At 36.0% G+C, this 21,484-nt stretch overlaps 1 protein-coding gene across 1 annotated transcript in view; it reads right to left on the bottom strand.

The window, feature by feature from the left end:
- Window positions 1-21,484, bottom strand: part of GRID1 (glutamate ionotropic receptor delta type subunit 1) — a 536,616-nt gene that overhangs the window by 237,572 nt on the left and 277,560 nt on the right. Inside the window, exon 4 of the mRNA XM_030487824.1 lies at window positions 5,112-5,317. Within this exon, the coding sequence (XP_030343684.1) occupies window positions 5,112-5,317 (206 nt within the window). The remainder of the gene's footprint in view (window positions 1-5,111; window positions 5,318-21,484) is intronic.

The raw sequence follows: 21,484 nt of genomic DNA, 5'->3' as shown, positions 1-21,484 counted from the left end.
CTGTTCAAAATGCCATAAATAATTCCTGCAGCTCGTCAAGTAATAACACGTCACCAACTGCAGAGGGAAAAAGAGAAGTCTGGAGCACTATTCACGAAAAAGTGCCAACTGGGAGTGCTCTGGGACTAAGGTGCTCAGCATCCTCAATGACTAGGAATGAAGGAAGGTCGAAAATCAGTGTGAAGTGACCCCACCTTAACCAAAAGCAGAATATTGTTTTTTTAGGTTTTTTTTTTTTTTTAAGAATGAATCAGAATATTTGACATTAACTAGAGTAAAAGAGAAACAGAAAGCAGTCTTTGCTTTCTGGTGAGGACACAGAGGTGACTGCATAAACAGCACAGAGATAAATTACAACTGTTTAACAAACTTAGTATTATTCCGGAAGTTTATAGCTTCAGCTCAAATTGCAATTGCATTGATTCAGATAACCCTGCTGCAATGATACAGGGTTTTAGCATCAATTTTTAATGCAACTAATCTGCCCTTTGTTTTTTTTTACCGTATTTACTATACTAGGCATGCAAAGAGTTCCTCTTTCAGCCGGTATGTGCAGGGATACGCATTTATACTAGCAAGCTTAGTGCAGTAAGCTTACTAGCTTACAGGCAAGACAGACTCAACAAGTAATGATATCATTTTCAAAGATGCACCTAAATAGAAGCACTTTTCACTTCAGTGAAGCTGCCGGAAACCAAGCAATGCTGAGTTAAAGGTTTTGTAAACCAAAGAATTCCTTCTCTTTTTAAATCAATAACCACATGCAACTGTGTTACACAGCCTTCATTTTACTGGCTTTCCAAAGTAAAGGTGGCAAATACTGGAAAGCAGAATGATAAAAGTCTATAAAGCAACTGATATCACCTATGGTTTTCAAGAGAAATTTCATTAAAATACATATTCCAAATAAATCAAAAGTGTTCTGAGAAGAAAAAAAAACCAAAAACCAAAAACCACAACACCAAATCCCCCACAGCTAACAGCTACTGCAAATTTGCAATAGAAAACTTGAGAAATACTAAATCGCAAAATCTCTGCCCCCTCTTGAAATGTACAAAGTCTGAATTTTTTCATACAACAAATGCTTCCTGACATGTCTTCAGAACGACCCCTGGGTAATCTAGAACATCCTTCGAACTGGTTCAGGAAAGACTGCTAGACTAAGTTAACAAAGATTTTTTTAATCTAGTCGAACTCTTCTTGAACACCCTGAAGAACGACACCTCACTGACCTCTCTTGCCATAGAGAATCATAGAATCAACTAGATTGAAAAAAAACCTTTAATATCATCAAGTTACCTGAGGACTGCCAAGGCCTCCACTAAACCATGTCACTAAAGGCTTCATCTACTTGGTTTTTGAACACTTCCAGGACACTAATTCAACCACTTCCCTGGGAAGTCTATTCCAATGCCGGATCACCCTTTTGGTGAAGAAATTTTTCCTAATATCCAACCTAAACCGCCCTTGGCACAGCTTGAGGCTGTAACCTCTTGCCCTATCACTTGTTACTTTTTGTCTAATTAACCTCCCCATCAGAAAGCATTCCTTTTTAGTTTTGGGTCAGTTCTTCTTGTTAGACCACCCATGATTATCTTAAATAAATCCTCCTCATGTTTCTTCTCAAGCATTCATAAGTTATATTCCTTTAGGCAGGCTGTATATAGCACGTTCCTGAGATTTTTCTTTGTAGGTCTTGCTCTCCTATCCTTTTATTACTTTTGTTGCCCCTCTCTAAACCATTTTCCATATATTCACATCACTTGCAGTATAGAGCCCTTAATGATAAAAGCAATCCATGCAAATATGCCTCTACTACTTGCAACCAAAAAGAAATGTCTCTATTGATAAGTGGAAAAGGCAGGTGAAATCTGGCTGTCGTAAAAAGGGAGACTTATGAGTATCAGATCTCATGTCCGGGCCAGAGAATAACAGAATAACTGAAAGTAATAAATCTCATTCCCTTTTCTGAATTGCTAGTTTTTCTTCTTTTTTTTTTTTTAATATATTGCCTTGCAAGAAAATCAGTCTTCAAAATATGAAACAATTTTTGCTCTTACATCCATACCTATTGCAATTAAGACTTCTCTTGCACATGAACTGAGCAATGGCACCAGGCCAAATACATCAGGGATTTTTGCAGGTGGAGAAGGGAACATTTTCCACAAAATTATTAAGGAGGGACATACTTTCTTTAGATTAGGTTTGTTTTAATCCCAAAGCGACCTTTTAATGCAAAACCTAGGGTAGCTAACATTTTAAAAATGCATTTACTTTCCAGTTTTTTAATAAAGGCTGATTCCATATTTATACTTATACCACTGAAAAGATTTTTTTTTTCCTCTCTCTATTCTTACAAACAAAGCAATTTTATGGAAGAATAATAAACTTTGAAAACTTATGAAATGTCAGTAATTTCTGCTGCACTAAGTTTGACACATGACAGAAAGAGGTGGTGAGGATACTAAGTCAATAAAGTGAAAATGATGCCTAAACAGAAATTAAAGAAATAATTCTAAAATTGAGGAGTTCTAGAAATTCAAAAGTTTTTCACATATGACATGTCAGAGTCCCCTAACTCTGTGCATCCAGTCAGATGAGACCTCCATGCTCCACCCAAGAGATAAGCAGGGATGAAATCTGTATCCATATATTCAGCAGGAAAAATATATCACTTGCAGTATTGAAACACACAAAATAAATCTCATACCAGCTTCTAATGGCTGATGTCTATAACTTTTGCTAAGAAAAAACTGTTCAAACCATTTGTATCAGGCTTCATACTCCAGTCACTGTCCAAGAAAATCTCTTATTTTTGTTTGGCATTCCAAAAGAGTTTTCATGCTCAAAACCTGGTTTTTATGATTCTATGTTCTTAGCTAATGGACTTTAATAGGATCTAGTTTTTCAGATATTTTTCCTCTGCTACAAAATACCAGCTCAGCAAAACTGAAAAAACTTAATAAGAAACCTCTTTTTCACATGGAACTTTCCATTTCCAGAAATTAATGGAAACAAACCTTTAAATACAATTTATTCTTTGTTCTTAAGTTCTTATTTGTAACTTGAGCTAAAATAGAAAAGATTAAAATCAATATACCCCAAATTAAAAAATAAACTGTGTTAATTTGCTTCTTGGGTTACTACTTACATATTTTAGAGACATAGATATTTTTCCAAAACAGAAAAGGGAAATTATTTCAAAACCTCAAACAACTTCCAAGGTGAGGAGCTGGACTGATAAAAATATTAGCCTGTATATAGCTATACAGTACCTATAGCATGAAATATTTACTAACTGTGGAAATAAGTAAACCCATCGAAGCACTTGCTGCATGTTATGAATTATGTATTTCTGTAATTTACTAAGAATACCTATTTCATTTAAGCTGAAAGTTGTTATTCTAGACTCTGGAATTGTGCTGTAGATAATTAGTTGAGAAATCACAGTTACCATAAGCCTCCACGAAATGTAAGCCCAGCGTCTGCTAGCAAAGGATTCTTCCCTAAACCGTGCACCTCGCAGCTTAAGCCTTCTGAGAGTTCCTTTCTAAGATGTAAATTTTCGTTTTATAAAGTTTTTCTTAATCCATCGAGATTCAATATAAGAAGATTGCCAAATAAATTACTTTTCATTTCTGCCCACAGTTAAACTCCTGCAAGGATCTGGAATATATCAGGATCATTAGCCTGAATGCCTATAATACACATTGCTTTAAGGTGAAATGAGTAGTAAAACAGTTCAATGCATTAGCCCCTACTCTCGAGAAACCTGCAGGGTCCTCACAATGTATGCACGTAACTCTTACAGACATTTCTGAAGTCTTATGCACTCAAGGGGGACAGACTTTCTACCCAGCTTGGGTCTGAATAAAACGTATGTGTTGATGTCTTTTTAATACCTGGTTTGGATACTTTGTTAGGACTCACTGTAAAACTAAGCAACGTGTATTTTTGCCAGAAGCCTACTATGAAGCAAATAAAACCACTGACTGAGCTGCATATAGGTTACTATACTTTGAGGGCAAGTACTCCTTTATTTCTCTACAGAAAATCCCTGTGTATGCACAAACACAAGTAGAATTTGTGCCTGTGCTTAACCTTTCCCAAGCTACTCATTTGCCTAATTTATTTATCATAAAATTTGCCCTATTGATTTAAAAATCACTGAAGAACATAAATGTGGAGAATTTACTTATGCTGATATGATAAAAAAACAACTTAATGAGCTAATTTAACTTTTTTTTTTTTTTTTTTTTTTTTTTAATTTAGCATGCTTTGATGCAGCAAAACTGATAATTGGAAACAGGTCTCATCCACAATTTAATTTCTTGGGTCAGTATTATCCCTGGTTAGTTAAAAAAAGAATTAAAACAACCTACTTCATTGCCAAATTCCTAGCTAATGAATACACATAAACTTATACTGAGGATCCAACTCTCATCCTCAATGCCGATATATAAAACATTGCAGAATAATTAATTATTTAATAATTAAAAAGCTGGATAAAACTAATTAGTGCCAAAAATTACCCCTCAGCACAACATTAATTACAAGTTTGCCCAACAACTACCTCCCTGTCCTATTTAGCATATTTGATTTCAAGGAACCATTAAAAAAAAGAAAAAAAGACAAACATATAATTCCTACTTCATACTTTATAAAAAACTCTGTGATTCAGCTTGCAAACATCAATAACATCCCCTTTTAATATGAATTTGAAGATTTCCACAGTAAAGAAGACTCAGGCACATTATGTTTCTTTTCTAATAGACTATAGTAGATGTTCTTATCACTTGTCAACAGTGATTGAAATCCAGGTCAAAAGTATTGGTATGGAAGACCACCAGAAAAACAGAATTGCCCCATAAAGCTGTATACTATACTAAGAGTGCCCATCTGGCCCATGCTGTCCCAGTTTGCACTAACCTCAAAGTATGCATTACATGGAGTACCTGTTATTTCCATTCTCTGGCACTAGAATCTGGCAATATTATTCAGCATTTACCAAACAGCACTGCCAAAATCTACCACTTCAGGAAACATGGCAAGGTGTCACATAAGTCATCATATATGTTCCTGAAATGTTAATGATAAAACTGTGCACTAACCTCGTTAATAAAAGTCTGGGCTCCCCGTGGGCTTAGGAGTAAGATAGCCCTTCGCAATGTGTCCCGATAGCGGTTCAGCTCTTCTGTTTTCATGGTAGTGAAAAGGTTTGCAAAGACTCTGCTGATGTTCCTGTCCACTTTTTGTAATGACACATCAAGTCCCAGTCTTGAGGCCTGATCAAGAAATCCCTGCAGTCCACGTATATCTGTAACACAGGAGAAGGAGGGGGAGGAAAAAAAAAAAAAAGAGGAAAAGAAAAGAACCGCTGCATCAACCTTCACCAATTAGCCAAGTATGTCTAATTAGGTGGAAAAAGACTTTATTACTTTTTATTCCTGTACTGCTGTTGGGAGAAGAGTATTCCACACAGCCATCTTCCTCAGCTCCCTTTCACGGATAGTGCTTAACAGGGAAGCTATCAATACCTTTCTCCAGAAAACTCCGCATGACTCTGGAAGAACCAGTTCATGTATTTGGGTGGCTGTGTGTACCTCCCCAGAAGCTCAAGGCCACAGAGCTTAACACTGCACAAACAAAAAGACAGTCCAACCCCAGCAATATCACAGTTCAAATGCAGAAATCCAGGAACAGCAGGGGGACAAATCATTCACCCCTAAGCTTCTCTCCTTCTACCATAACTTGTCTTACCTAAGGTTATGCCTGCTTTTTCCAAGAAAAAATTACATTATCCAGAACATACCCTTCCTTTTAACCCCCTTTTTTTTTTGCCTCTCCTGTAAACAACTTACCTAACCAGGGGTTTACCATTAACCTATGAAACTATACACAAAGCCCCAGACTATTAGGATATATTGTAGTGTGAAAAACAAAACAAAACAAAAAAACCCAAGGCTTTCAGTGGGGAAATGATGCAAACAAGCACTTTCAAAGCCTGTTCCATTGAGCTCTGTCCCTCAACTTCAAGCTGACCGGGAAAAAAAAAAAAAAAAAAAAAAAAAAAAAAAAATGTATTTCCCTAACCACATTTGTTAGGACATTGATATGGAAGAACTCACATTTCATATTATGTTCATGATGAAATCTGCTTGTTCAAACTGTACTCTATCTTCACGACTTTCAGCTTTTTTCTATAATAAATGTCTGAGGTTTTATTCTGTAGTGAAATTTAGAGCAAGAAAAAAATCAAAGCTTATACTGAACCAGGTTGCTTTCAAAATTAACAGTGACCTAATCACAGCTGTATCACGCCATTAGGAGCTCTTAATTTTATGTGCAGCATATATAATTTGCCTTGAATAAGGAAGTTTTTATTCCCCTCTTCTCACATTCCTTTCTCACACTTTTATCATCAATTATCAGCTCATGGGTGAAGCTCAATGGTGTAAGTTAGAGTACATTCATAGATCCCCCAATAAAACTCACACTTCAGAAAACTTTACTGTAACTCTAACAATCTCTGTTACAAACTAGATTGTAACAACTGGTAGGTTGGGTTTTTTTTAGATCCTGGAAGTAACCATCTGATTAAATTTTAAGTATCGATACCACAGACACTGCCAAAGTCAGGGTACTGAAAACCAGTCTGATTCAAGTCAGTAGCATTCCTTGATGCCCCATCTGAGAGGGCTGTTAGATCACCACCAGTCTTGGTGTTGCATGGCCATAGAATATACATTTGAACTTCTCTTTTCTCTCCCTAAAAAACATTGTATGAGATATGATACAATAATACACCAGTTAAAGAATTTAGCTCGTGTACAAATGCAATATATTGGAGCCAAAAACGTAATGAACAAACAATAGAGCCAAAAGGAAAGCAGTGAAATTTAGCCTGAGTAGCTTTGTACTTCTAACCAAACATGGGAATGACCATTAATGTGATAACTTCAGCTTCAGAAAATAGCTCACTTACAGAGAAATATCAGAAAGGAATAGAAATTAAGCTAGGGATGTGTCAACCACAGCAGACTCTTTACTGCCTTTTAAACTCAAGTTTAGTTGATATGATTATCATTCCAGCCAGCCCCACCATCAGGAAAGGTGTACTCAAGAGGGTTTTGCTGGTGGCTTAGGCAAGTCTACAGCAGTTTTATCACACTGACAAATACCTACTAGACTTGCTAACTGTATAAAATCCTGAGTCACTGAGGAAAGAAAAGGGTTTATTGTTATGCAGGCATTTCTGGAAAATGCCAGAAGACTTCAGCATTTGTAGAACTGCTAAATGTTGCGGGTGTGCTGAAATAATGACAGTGACAAACAACTATTGTTTACAGGTTAAAGTATTTTACTGATGTTGTCAAGCTAAGTTTGGATTTTGCTAATTTAAATTCAGTAAACTAGCATTCATTGCTATACCTTTGCTCGTTTTATGGATTGATGATACATGAAACACGAAGATTTTTCTTTTAACGATGTTCAGTCCTTCAAAATTACTGCAGTGCCTGACAAGCAGTAAGAAAATTCCCTTTTTTATAGTTTCGTAATGACTTGTCTCTTTGTGCAAGCACCTGAAGTTATCACTGCACAAAGGAAAGCTGTTTACAAAAGATTAAGTGTGCTGATGTTGCACTAGGTTTCTTTTGCCTTATGTCTCAGCTGACCTGCTGACCTACTGGTTAGAAATATTGTTGTAGACCAGTGCAAAATACTTGATGCACATGGTAAGAATATTTGGTCTTGGAAGAATATCATATTCCTTTGCAAATTTTTTTCCCCAAGGAAAAAAGGCTACTTCCCGGTTTGAAAAAATGAATGAATTCAGACTTTTTCCAGCTTGAGAATAAGACAAACTTTGAGATGGAAAAGACTGTCCAAGCTCAAGTGTACAAGCACAATCTGTCAGTTTTTCACAGATAGAAGTCAATGTGAATTTATTCAGTGTTGGCAATTAGAATTAACTGCATGGCTGCATCTTCCTTAATGCTGACATGCCTATTCTTACGTGACACTGGGGAGGAGGAGAAGGCTTGGTGGGAATTCAGAGGAGGAAGCGGGAACTGAAGAGCACTGTTTCCAGAGGTGCCTATATAATGGCTTTTTTTTTTTTTTTTCACAAATAATTATTTGCTGCCATTACCAATACGGTAACGATTTCTCACAATGTATCAGTACATAAATGCACAAACACATGCACATATGCAGGAGCATCTGTTTATAAATCATAATAAGTTAGGCTTGGTTTTATTTTATTTGACATATCACATATGAAAGTGAGTTTGATGCCCTCATTTTTTTCTCCTCCATTTAGTAGATCACAAATCCATGCAACATAAAAGAAAAATTGAGCTTTGTTCCATGACAGCTCAAACAGAAATATTCATAGAAACGGTAATGAATTTCTTTTCACTTCTCATAATTTAGAACAGTTAATCCTTCATTTTCTGCAACACCAAAGGAGTTTTGCAAAATTCAGAGAATTTAATAAAAATAAAGGATTCTATAAATGCTTTTGTCTGTTAAAATAATGTGCTTTGTCTCTTGTAGTCTTAACAGTAACCTTTTATTAAAAAGTTTAGATTCTAACATTAGAGAGTTATCCTGAACTATTATTAATAATTTCTTGTGCCCATTTATTTCATACTTTATAGGAAAAATATAGCAATCCACACTCAATCACAGTCAAACACTTCTGTCTAGAACATCTGACAAATGAAAGACCGGTTTGCTGTGACTTCACAACCTACAGCTATCTCTGCCTTCAGTTTTATTAGTTGCTTTTACTCAGGTGTAGCCTACATTCAACCACAAAAATCACATAGTACTATTTTAATCATCTAATTGCCCACCTGATTTGCACATGTTCAACATGCGGAATTTCAGAGACAATATTTGAAAATTTCTCTTTAGATAACACCAGTTTCTTGAAGATTACGCAACACCTGCACTCCAGAAGGAAAATGAATGCACCCTATACGGAAGGCACTCAGATGAGCATTTCTCCAAAAGTGATCTGTAAAACCATATAATAATTGGATATGTTTATAATACTCCAGTGTCAATCATAACCATGTGAAATTAGCAGGTTGGAATTGGAACTAACTCACTAGAACTTCATAAGAAAAGCAAACTTCTTATGAACTTTGTGTCTCTTCTGTTACATGTGGCTGGTGAGAGAATTTCTGCAACTGAGAGCCTTCTTCCTAACTGACAGATATAGCATATGTTCACGTCTGACAACAGAACGAGGCAATTGCAGAGATAACTGTTACAAGGAAGGAAGGAAAGCCTTGATGCACTGCTAAGATATTAATTTTGTCACTGTGACCACAAAACTAATGCTTGCCATTAAAAAAAGGCATTTATCGAACTATAAGGAATAATGGAATGTATCATTTCCTGCTGGAGATTAGGCCAGTCACTGCACTGATTGACTAGAACACAAACATATAAGAATAGTACTAAATGTGGCATTAGCTACCTATAAGCTTATTGCCATCTACAAAATAATTCTTTTATTATCTATAATCTTGTTTATATAAAAAAAAAGTTTGCAGTCTGCCATAGAATTTATCTTTCATAAATTTACACGATCCGATTCTAGGCCTTGACACTAAGCTTTAAGCTATTCTTTTTCTGTAAAACAGCTGTGTGGTTGGGCACAGCTGGCCTTTAAGGATGGCTTATTGTAGAAAAACATTTCCAGGAGGTAGAGCACATTATATCCTCTTTTCAACACCAGTTCCTAACCCCACTTGACAGAGATAGAGGCAGCACATGGCCATGAAACATTTTACTTTGGGTACAAAACAGCTGGAAGCAAACTGAAGTACCAAGCTGGAGCTGAAGGCAAGGCTAAAGAAGCACCAAGAAATAAAATTCACACATACTTTCACTCTTATCCATCACCAAGTAAATTCTGTGAGGACTCTCTTGAACTCTGTGAGGACTGAAGAATTGCCACCAAGCTCTATTTTCAAATGACCTATGCTTATACTTTTTTTAGAAGGAAAAAGTAAATAACTGTGAAAAACTATTAGATCAGGCAGGAAATGCTGATATTTTCAGCTTTCTCATTTGCAGATGGTAGGCTCTACACTTCATATTTTTTTCCAAGTGTTCACTTTATTTGAGCACTAGTTCAGTGACATATTTAACGTAGTGAAAAGAGTTTAATTATTTTAGTATTTACCCACTTATAAAAAATATATTCACCTTTTCCAATATTTTAGAAGCACTATCAAGGGATTTTTCCTTGTAATTAAGCTCCAAGAGAAGACAAAAATGACTATTTTTTACCTTTAATACAAAGATACTCTGCTTTATTGTAGACTTGTCTCTCTTGACTGCAAATTGGGCGGAATACTTCGCACTTATTTTTCCAGTTCTTAAGAAAGAATAAAATACACATTCTAGGATTCACCAATTTGGAAAATAACCTATAAGCACTCAAACAGGTTTCCATTTCAGTTTCATGGGTTTCATTCATTTTATTTTTACAATGGCTCTTGTCCTTCATTTTTGCAACTGCAAATTGTTTACAGAAGAAATCAGGAATAATAAAATTTGTGTAAGAAACAGAGATGCACATCCTGATTATTAGACTCCTGCTGTATTGTAAGCTTTCTCAGTGAACGATTTTGAAGGCCATTTTGGGTCCTTGCTACAGATAATAACCTACTTGAAGGATTTGAATATACTCTAGTTTTTAGGAAACCAAAAGTGGACATACTTCAGAAGTAGCTCTTATTCTTAAGTTAATAACAAAATTCTCTTCCTTCAAACAATAGAGGGAAGATTACTATTTATGCTTCCAAAAGGGAATTATTTTGTCCAAATCATCTAGAAGAATTGGACTTTGAGAGGCATTGAAAATTTGAACCTAAAATACTCACAATATGATTTTAACTGTTCAGAGTGATTAGACCGGAAAGTGCTCTACAATAGATACGACTACATTAATATTAGAATGTAGATACTCACTGGATCCCAGTGCGAAAGTGAAGGATATTAGTAAGGTATGTTTTCTACTTTTATATTTTTTTTCTTTGTTCTTACAATCTCTCTTCAAATATGTCACATCTCTTTTCCACCTACCACATTTCCTCATGTGTGTCTGCCTGCACAATCCCACAATCAGTGCTAATATAATTGCTATCACCCAGATAATTTTTCTACAAACATTAGAACTCAGATTTTCAAAACAATGTCTCTGATTTAGTCACCTCATTCCTAATTTTCACCTCAAAAATTTTTTGCTAAAAAAGTCCATGCCTTCTTGCATGCTTTTATATACACCAAAGCTCACAGTAACACCTCTGCAATCATATCCCATTTTCTTTTTTTTCTAAGAAATTAAGTCAGTAACTAGGCAAGTACATATAATAGCTAGCACAATAACTAGTACAATAAATCAATTAAATTGGATTTTTCTATTACTCAGCTTAGATAAGAATACCTGTACCAGATGAGACCAGACAAGAAGTTCTGCTGAGCTCCATAACCTGTCTCTGACAAACAGAATGTAGAACAGAAGCAGTCATGGAGTGATACCTCCCTTTAACATTCTCCCAACAGTTAAAAATTTGCAGTGCATGGGATTCCTCAGGTAGGTGTAGGTGTAGTTTCTATGTATTTCCAGGCACTACCCTGGTGTACTTCCGCATTGTAACCCTCAATGGCTTTCTCCTCCCCTCAGAATAGTAGTTTCCCTTTAAAGCAGTGTAAGCTATGAGCATCCAGATCAGTTCACCTTCAGTGTATTAATTTGAGTATTTTCAGAATCTCACTGGACTCTCCCCTTTCCCATTTTTACACTTTTCTCTCCTGGATAATTCTACTAACATTGATCAAACACAAAGCAATGTACTGGCACCTGCACTGCCTGACCAAAAGGGCACTACATACTGGCATACAGACCTAGAAGCTATGTAGCTTTTTCTCAAAAAGATGAGAGAAAAGCAAGAAATCAGATATCAGATATTATATATGATATATCAGAACAAAGCAGGCTATCAGAAATGTAAACTTTGAAAAATACAGAAAACATTGATTTGCCATTTAAATCTAGATCGCAGGATGACATTTGATCACCTCTTTGTAGAAACTGAAAATCTTACCACATCTGTCTTGATACAAGCATCAGGATTAATCAAATGAGAAGGTCAACTCAGAACCCCTTATGATATCAAAGGCCGAAACCTGTATAATGGCTGCAGAAATTTTTGTTGGGCAGTTATACTGCCTGCATCAACTTTGTTACCAGGTTTTTAAATATGAAAAGGACTTTGAATAGAGCCAAACCATGGGTATTGGTAATTTTCGCTCCTGAGCAGATGGGAAAAGGACATAATGCACCATGAAGCCAGATGTGTTGCATGCACAAACAGATGTTTTCAGATTCAACTTACCATAGAAGGCAGACATCACTATTAAAAATATTTAAAAGTTACTCTGCACAACTGATGCTTCATACTCAAAACAACTGATTCAGCTGAAGCTGTTTTGGGTAGTCTGAAGCTAACTGGAGCTTCCCAGGACACCCAGAAGGCACAAAAACCTTTTAGAGGCTACAACAGCCCTTTCACATTTAGCATGAAAGGCCAACTACAGGTGTCTCCTGCTGGATGTTAACACTTAACATCCAAAAGCACAAAGGGAAACCACCTCAGAAAATTCATTACCGTTGGAAAAAATGTGGACATATGCTACAATTGATGTAAAAAGGGAATTCACTGACGAACTAGCATTTCTGTTCAAATCATCCATTGAATTCTTCCAAGTGCAATAATTGCCAACTGTTTGCCCAATGGTAAACCACCCAAATAAGCTGTAATAGTTTCTCATCTCACTACTGCTGTTAATATGTTAAAATACTTTTAAAGACACTGTTCCGTGTTATTGCTGTATCTTCTGAGAAAAAAAATAAATTGATGTATTGACAGAAACTATGCTTTTGACGACATCCATCCTAAGTTTAAACAAAATATTTCTTTCACCTAAATTGATATTAATTATTGCATTAAATTACTGAGCTTAATATTTGCTATGGCTGAGTACAAGCAATTCTAAACATCTATCCATCAGTACATTAGGAAAATATATCTTCCATCTTTTAGAGGGCTGAGATGCACCTTCCCGAAGCCATATTATTTTACGTGAGCATCCGAATTAACACTGTTGGGGCTATAAGACTGTCTGGTTTAACAAAAATGCAGTTGTTACTGTTAAGAAGCTTTTACTGTATTGCAAGTTTGGTTATTGTACTTTGACACATAAAGTATGTCCATAATAAATAAGACTTATTACCAGTCTTATTTGCTAAACTTAGTTTATTTGCTAAACTAGGGATAAGCAAATATAAATAAGCATATCCTGAAACAACCCAAATGTGCAAAGGGAATGCCTTAAATAGAGAGGCATAAAATATATCTTCTCATTCTGAGAAAAACAGAAGTCAACCTGGTAATTTGAGATTTATTCTGTGTGTGTGTAGCTAACTGTCCAGCAAAGAGAAGGTAGAAGCACATCCCTTTGATTTTAATGGAATTGCAGAGTAAGTCTCCCTCTTGTTTAAGTCAACTTTACATACTATACATTCTGATCTCAAGAGAGACTGCAATAAAACTACTGGAGATAAAGAAATTAAATTCCCCCTTGAGGAAAGGCTACTGGCAGGAAGACCTTATTTTTTATATGTGTAACAATAATTATTGCTTGCATATATACAACACCTTTCAGCCAAGGATCTCAATGTACTTTATAAACACCTGTACGTATAATAAAGTATATACTATAAATCATGGAATCATAGAATAGTTAGGGCTGGAAAGGACTTAAGATCATCTAGTTCCAACCCCCCTGCCATGGGCAGGGACACCTCGCACTAAACTATGTCGCCCAAGCCTCTGTCCAACCTGGCCTTGAACACCACCAGGGATGGAGCATTCACAACTTCCTGGGGCAACCCATTCCAGTGCCTCACCACCCTCACTGTAAAGAACTTCTTCCTTATATCTAATCTAGACTTCCCTTGTTTAAGTTTGATCCCCTTACCCCCTTGTCCTATCACTACAGTCCCTAATGAAGAGTCCCTCCCCAGCATCCTTGTAGACCCCCTTCAGATACTGGAAGGCTGCTATGAGGTCTCCACGCAGCCTTCTCTTCTCCAGGCTGAACAGCCCCAACTTTCGCAGCCTGTCTTCATACACATTATAGGAGCTAGCTGCTGTTCTACTTACATAACTACATGTCAGCAAGTAATAATTCAACTCTGTATGAGAAACCTTCTCTCATTGGAGTATTTCTGTAGGTTCAATTAAAAGTCAGGTGCCCTGGGCACACAAGTAGCAGAAAGGTCACCAGAGCTGCCAGCTTTCATGTTGCTGACACCATCTAGGGATGGTGTCTTCACTAAGGAAATGGGAAATCTCTTTCAGGTTACTATTTCTCTACCAGTCTCTGATTTTGGACAATCAAGTCCTTATTGATGTTATTTTTTTACTCTCTTGAATCTTCTACAATGAGAAATCTAGATGTCACTTTGGCAGATACCATGGTTTCACTCTATCTCTCTCTTTTCAGAGCATTCTGTACAAGGTGGTACAGGGGCACTGAATCTGTACCTTGTCTTGATCCTTATCACCATTAGTCTCTGACCAAGCCAGTGCCAGGCTGCAATTATCATTAAGACTTTGTGTCACCACACTACATGCACCATACAGATGCCAACTCAGCATGGAGCCTGATCATGGTACTGAGCAGCACAGAGATCACCTGCCCTGGCAATCCCATCCTGAACTACTTGGCTAATGTTTGGTCACCTGCTGGCAAGCAAAGGACAACAGTTTACATATTAGGAACACCTGACCAATCTGTATTTTACTTACAAGGTGCCCTCAATTATCAGGCTGTAATGAGGATAGTAGTATTGAAAGTTTAATATCCTTGAATTTGGAAAATTAGAAAAATTGTGTATCCTTCTTTAATTTCCTACTTCCTTTAAAGCCCATTTTTGCAATACGGCCTCTATAAAACTGCACAAAAAATGCAAGTGGATACAAAAATCGATTACAGACTTCCCTGTTCTCCACTGTTTTCTGTTAAAAGCAAGATGAGAAGAATCCCTACTGAGACGATAAATCTCTTGAAGGGAGCTGGAGGGAGTTGAAAACAAAAACTAAGTTCACGTCACATATAATGACCATCAATTAGTCCCTCTTGTAGGAATATGCCAATAACAAACAAACAGAAAGAAAAAAATCAATTGCCAATTATTCATTTGCATTATGACCACTTTTAGTAAGATAGCAAATGTAAGTGCTCCATTCTCTAACAATATGACTCTGATTCCCGACAGGGAAAAAAAAAGAGGGACAACAAAACAAAAACAGAAAACGACAAAAAACTCAACCCAACAACCAACATGCTAGAGAATAAAAACATGAATCTGCTTTTACTTAGTCATCAGCTGAAACCTTCTCAGGTATCTCTCTGTTAGCCCCATGCTTTTGGAACATAATGAGTAAAGATTACTGAAAAGACAACTGGTAACACTGTGGTGGTACAGTATACCAAGATTAGTGCCAAAATATTCTCACTCCTCACATTGTAAATAAAAGTAATACATTCTAACAGACTGAAAAATGATATGTTTTAGGCCTTAATCATGGAAACATTCAAGTGTGGATTTAGGTTTGTGTGAGAAAACTCAATGCCAAGTTTCCTCCCACGTATAAAAATCTCTCAACATACAAGTGTTCACATAGCTACTACACACTGTGATTTATTCCTATGATGATAATCAAGACAAACACTTCAAATGTGGAGAACACACTTCCCCCTTCTTGGATATGAAGCCTTTTTTCTAAATACAAGCTTTCTTTTTCTGTTTTTCCGAAAAACAAGCAGAAAGATTGGTTTAACCAATTCTCCCAAGTAACTCTCCAGACTACAACCCTGGTATTTTAACAGCTTATGCCCATTACTGAATATGTGGCCTTTCTGAAGGCACAGTAAACTTGCTCTTGACAAGCATGCCTATGATTTGTTTCATATGTGCCCGGACACAAGAGCAATTACCCAGGTTTCACTGAAGCACTCCATTTGAAATTAACAACCATCTCTAATAATAGCTTTTTTTCTTCTCTTATTTCTGTAGAGCAACAGCAAAGAGAAATATTCACAGGCTTTAGGAAAATTGCTGCATCCTCATTAAAAATTCAGCTATAGAAAAGGATAATAGGAAAATGGAAGTATAATGCTACATACACTTTCCATTAGTGCACCCAAAAAAATTTTAATTAAAATACCTTTATTCGAATAAAAGCAGTCAGATACAGTAACAGTCCTTTGTTTACTAGTCAAAACCATTTCCAGAGTAAATCTCAAAAAAGAAAAAAAAAAGAAAAAATTCCAGTCATAACTAACTAGAAAGTTATTTTGAAATCTATGCTCAGAGATACCTATGTACTTGGACAAGGGAAACAAAACTGCACATCGTAGTATTCAGGGTTCTTGGCTTACTTTGGTGACACTAGGGGGTCTTATTTGCATACACATAAAATTGGGGGGGTACTATAGCATCTCCTTCCCACAATTGTATGAGTAGATAAAACAAGTGAACTATATGCCTCAGTAAATTTAAACTGAAATTTTACTGTGGGACTCAGAAACAAAGCTTCAGTGCAACTCCCCCAAAAATCTGACAGACTTTCATCCACTGGTTACAGCCATTAATATGAAGGCCAGTTAGAAAGTCCAATATACCCTAAGGTTAACATTTGAAGAAGTCTATTTTTTTTCCCCCTAATTAACTTAATTCCTTAGCTAATATCTTCTCATTTACTGGAAAGGAATTAGGCAATTCCAAACGTCACCGGGAAAAACTTTATCATTAGAAAAGACTGTGAAGAACATGTCTGGCTGAACAGCACTATGCAGGTACTGACATTTTTTGTGGGTGCTGGCAAATCTGCACACCTTAATAAGCTGGTTCACAGAAGCACTCTGCTAATTTCAGTTACTTTAAATAAAGCAATGGCTTTGAAGAGTGCAAGAAGTCATGCCAGAAAGCATAGGATACTGTGTTACTGCCAGGCGTCTAAAAATCCATCAATCAGGTAAAGGCAAGATTTTAGCGTAATTACTGACTTCTAATTTTTCTATTCTTGTGGAATAGCTGTAGAGGGGAAAACAGAACCCTCATCTTAAGAAAAGATTACTACAATGCAGTGAAAAAAAAAAAAAAGTAAAACTTTAACTAAGTAAATACACACTATTTTTCATACTACAATGCTTAAAAAAAATTATCTAAATCTTCTGAGTTCCTGCAAGCAGTTTAACTATATGATGTTTTAGTATAAAGGCAGGGAAAGCCTACTTGAGCTCTAGCTGAACTAGCTAGGTTTTCAGATAATCGCAGAGAGTTTTTATTCTTATCTTTTTTTCTGCTCCATACTCCAGGTAGAAGCAATCCCAGGGTTTTATTCCTGGGACACAACGTATCAAGCTCTGCCTCTTTATAGCTTTAAGATAACTTCCATGTACTGTAATTAAACAAAAAATGACCAGATAAAGACTAATATTCCTCATTCATGCACTGAGTACAGCTAATGCCTCTTTTAGTTGCTTTGATGCTACATACTATTTTCAACCACCTATGTGTAAATATATTTGCTTAAAATAATTAATAATTTGAGGGCAGGGAGCAGGGTGGGAGACTTGTTGTGAAGAGAATGTGACTCAGATCTCTGAAAGACCACTTAAGAATGCCAGCTGGAAATCACTGGAAGGCAAAATAACACTGGGTGATCGTCTTCAGCTTAGACTTACTTGGTTTTTTATCATCTCAATCTCCTCATTTTAGCAAAAATTAGTTTTATTCCAGTTCAGACATTTCTTCAAATATTTTCATTCACTCATATAATCATTCCTTTCACTATCATGAGGTTGCTCATGGTCACTGAGTACATTAACAGATTCTGCACCCTTTTCCTTCTCACTTTTAATATTTATTTAGATGCATCTTCTGACACATAACTACAATGACTCCAACAGCAGCACAGACAATACAGCTGTAAACTTCAGGGAATGAGACAGCCATGTAAACTGCTGGAAATACCCTTATTTTGAAACCTTCTAGCAAGAGGTTGCATATATAGTTTCACACTTCATTTCTTTTGACATGTCCCCAGAAACACTGCTGTGTGTATCTAGTGACAGGATTTGAAACCTCAAATCCCAGCCACCTCCAAGGCTCTATTACACTATCTACTGTTTGCATGAAAAAGAATCTTTTTTTCTTTTTTTTTCTTCCCCTGGAAACAAGTATTCAGTGTTTGTATGAACACAGCTGTTTTGCTCAAAATAGTGGAATCAACGACCACCAAAATGTGCTTTAACACCAGAAAAAGAGAGTGCTTGAAGTTCGGCTCTTGAGAGTTAGGAGGTCACTGATTACATTCTTTATAGAGCAGGATTTTTTTTTTTTTTCCCTTCATTTTTTATGTAGAAAGAGTCTAATACTAAAAATACTAGTTTCTGCAGTTTCTGGTTATGTTCTAATAGCAGCCTGATTTATGCTTTCTTTTACCCCCTATTCTGAAGTCTCCCAACTTAACAAATTAAAAAAAAAAAAAAAAAAAAAATTAAAAAAAAAACCCCAAATATCCACCCCACAACATTTTCCTGTTCTTTCTTCTCATGTGTCCTTGACATGTCCTCTTTTATTTCATACAAGTACAATGGGATCATACATACACATATGAATTTATATCATCTCAATTTTTCTGTTTTACATTTCACTGATTGAAACATATAATTTCAAATGACTTTTAAAGAGTGGAGTAAGTCCCCACTCTCTTCTTACAGAGCAGTCATTCATTTCCATCTGAAGCAATCAATGATTTCTTTATTGATTTTACAATGTTGAGAGGTTTACCTATATGTACAGAAGTACTCTTTCCCTGCTCCAACTAGGAAAAGTCCTACTGGTAAAATGAATGTCTGTTTAAATCTCTGCTGTACGAGATGCAGGGAGGACCAATAAGACCCCATTGCTACAGCAATAAACAACAATCAATAAAAATATTTCCCTTGAGTGACCATGGTATAATTTAAGTGCAGAAGCTTGAGGAGGAATATTAGAATGAATATAGACTAGTTAATTGAGGATAAACATATCAGGAGAAAGACTTCTTGAACTTTGCAGTATGTTGATGACAATTGGAAGAGACAGTGAGTAAAAAAAAAAACCTACTCAGAAGAGACTGAATCATTTGAAATTTGCAGTGGATTTAGTGAAGTGCATAATTCCATGAGCTAAAGAGACATGAAGAGAGATAGCGAGGTTGACTGTGAAAATGAAACAACTGGACACTGAAGAGTGCCATGGGAATATTGAGGCAAATTATTTTAGCTACTACTAAAGAATAGAAAGGAAAAATCCAACACAAACTGAAGTGTATCCTCAAGCCTGTTACTTCATTTACATTTCTGACCTGACTCTGAAGGAAAAAAAAAAAAAACCAAACAAAAAAAAACAAACCAAACCAAAAACAAACAAAAAAAACCCCACATAAACAAACCCCAAATCTCCTACAAACCAGAAAAAGATTGAGAATAGTCCAAAGTAATGGTTCAAAAATTTCCCCTGTTTCTGATTTTATAATTGACTACTGCAAATGAATGTGTGATTTGCCACTGTCTTTGAAGTCTCATATCTTAATTTCTTTTTTCCTTTTTTATTTTTTTATCCAACCTATCCCTTATTCCCATTGCACTAAATAGTCACTGTAGTTTACAATTCCTTTCAGCCAGCTAAACAGGATTACATATAGAAATAAAATAAAATATAAAAAAAAGTTCATATTTTGTAGGTTTTTTTGTAAGACAAGGGTTTGAACTTTCTTTTATTATTTATAATTGAGTTTACAATTTTACTGTGGCATTGTCAGTGGAAAGATGAAAATAAGCTGCAAATATAAATCTTTAAAAATATAAGCAGCTATTTCTTGCAGTTTTCTACATAAATAATAGGACTGGAGAATTTCAAGGGCAAATTATACTATGGAGATTTAAAAACCAAGGTTGAACATCACTGAATTTAGACAGATACTACTACTTTCTCTTTCCTAAAAACTTTCCAAAGTTATATACACACACAGATTCATCAGATGTCCAGTGCCTATTTCTGTTGCAGCCTGCATGTCAACTAATTTGACTGTTTATTAGTAGCTTTTTAAATAACAATTTTCATATAATCTGATTACTGTTACAATCAAAATGGTCAATCTCCTCTTAAAGTTGCCAGATTTATTTTTAACCTCTACTAAAAGCAGCTGAAAGTCATGTAAAACTGAAAACTAAAATTACTATATCCTTCAAATTCATTAAATTTATCTGATACAGTTTTAATGGATTAAAATACACGGAAAGTGATAACTTTGTACTTTTGTTTTCAATATGTGCATGCAACTAATGGAAACTTAATAAAATTAGGATTTATCATTCTTCATGGCAGCAGTTAACAAATTTTAACATCCCTTCCTATTTTATGAAATTCTGTCCCCATTTACTCACATTTACACCAGAGCACCCTCACTTTCACCCCATACTCACCTCTTAGTCATTCTTCCCATGGAATCATTAATAGTCTATCACCTTCTCCCCTTCACCCCACTTTAAAATGTCTCTAAAACAGCGTGGTCCCCTTGAGGATTCAGTGAAACAGCAAACAGAGCTCTCCAGAGCACTGCAAGTCAGCCAGGGTGGCTGCTGTCCTGTAAGGGACTTGGAGAGGGAGAGTCCCAAACGCCCTTCCTAATCTATATGTTCTAACCCTTGCAGACTGGCTTACCACAAACATTGTTTACTACAAGTGACACTAACATACATTTCATTGACAGTGATGCCAAGACCCTTTCCTGTGTGTCCAAAGATGCCTCTCTGCAGTTCCTGTCAACTCCATGCCTGTTACTTTTCCCTCACCTCCCAGAGCTGCTGCACTAAGGGATGGCATGATTAAGGAGTGGGCCAGAAATCTACAGGACAGGGGAAAGAGAGGAACCAGGGTGATTTGTTTTGCAATCCTCACCAGCATTGGAAAACCATTGCCTCATAGGCTAGGACCTGGCTATAATTCAGAAAGTGAACAGTTAGCTCCTGAAGGTCCATAATGGCACTTCAGCTACATCAAATTCATGATCAGGACAAGGATCATTCCCTATAAGAAGGAATTCATTCTAAAGAGTTTTTAATTTCTTTGGGGATTTTTGGCAAGGTTTTTTTTTTTTTTAATTGCTTTGGGTTTTTTGGGTGGGGGTCAGGTTTTTTGTTTGTGGTGGTTTTTTGGGTTTTTTGTTTGTTTGTTTTTTGTTTTTTAGTTTAATGCTATATTTTATTTTTATATACTGCTGGGAGTTAGGATGGTGAAATTCCATAGCACATGTCCAAATTGCCCCATTATACTTGA

This window comes from Strigops habroptila, chromosome 5 (assembly GCF_004027225.2).
Source record: "Strigops habroptila isolate Jane chromosome 5, bStrHab1.2.pri, whole genome shotgun sequence".
Taxonomy (NCBI): Eukaryota; Metazoa; Chordata; class Aves; order Psittaciformes; family Psittacidae; genus Strigops; species Strigops habroptila.
The sequence above is the reverse complement of the archived record's forward strand: the minus strand, read 5'-3'. Positions and strand labels throughout refer to the sequence as shown.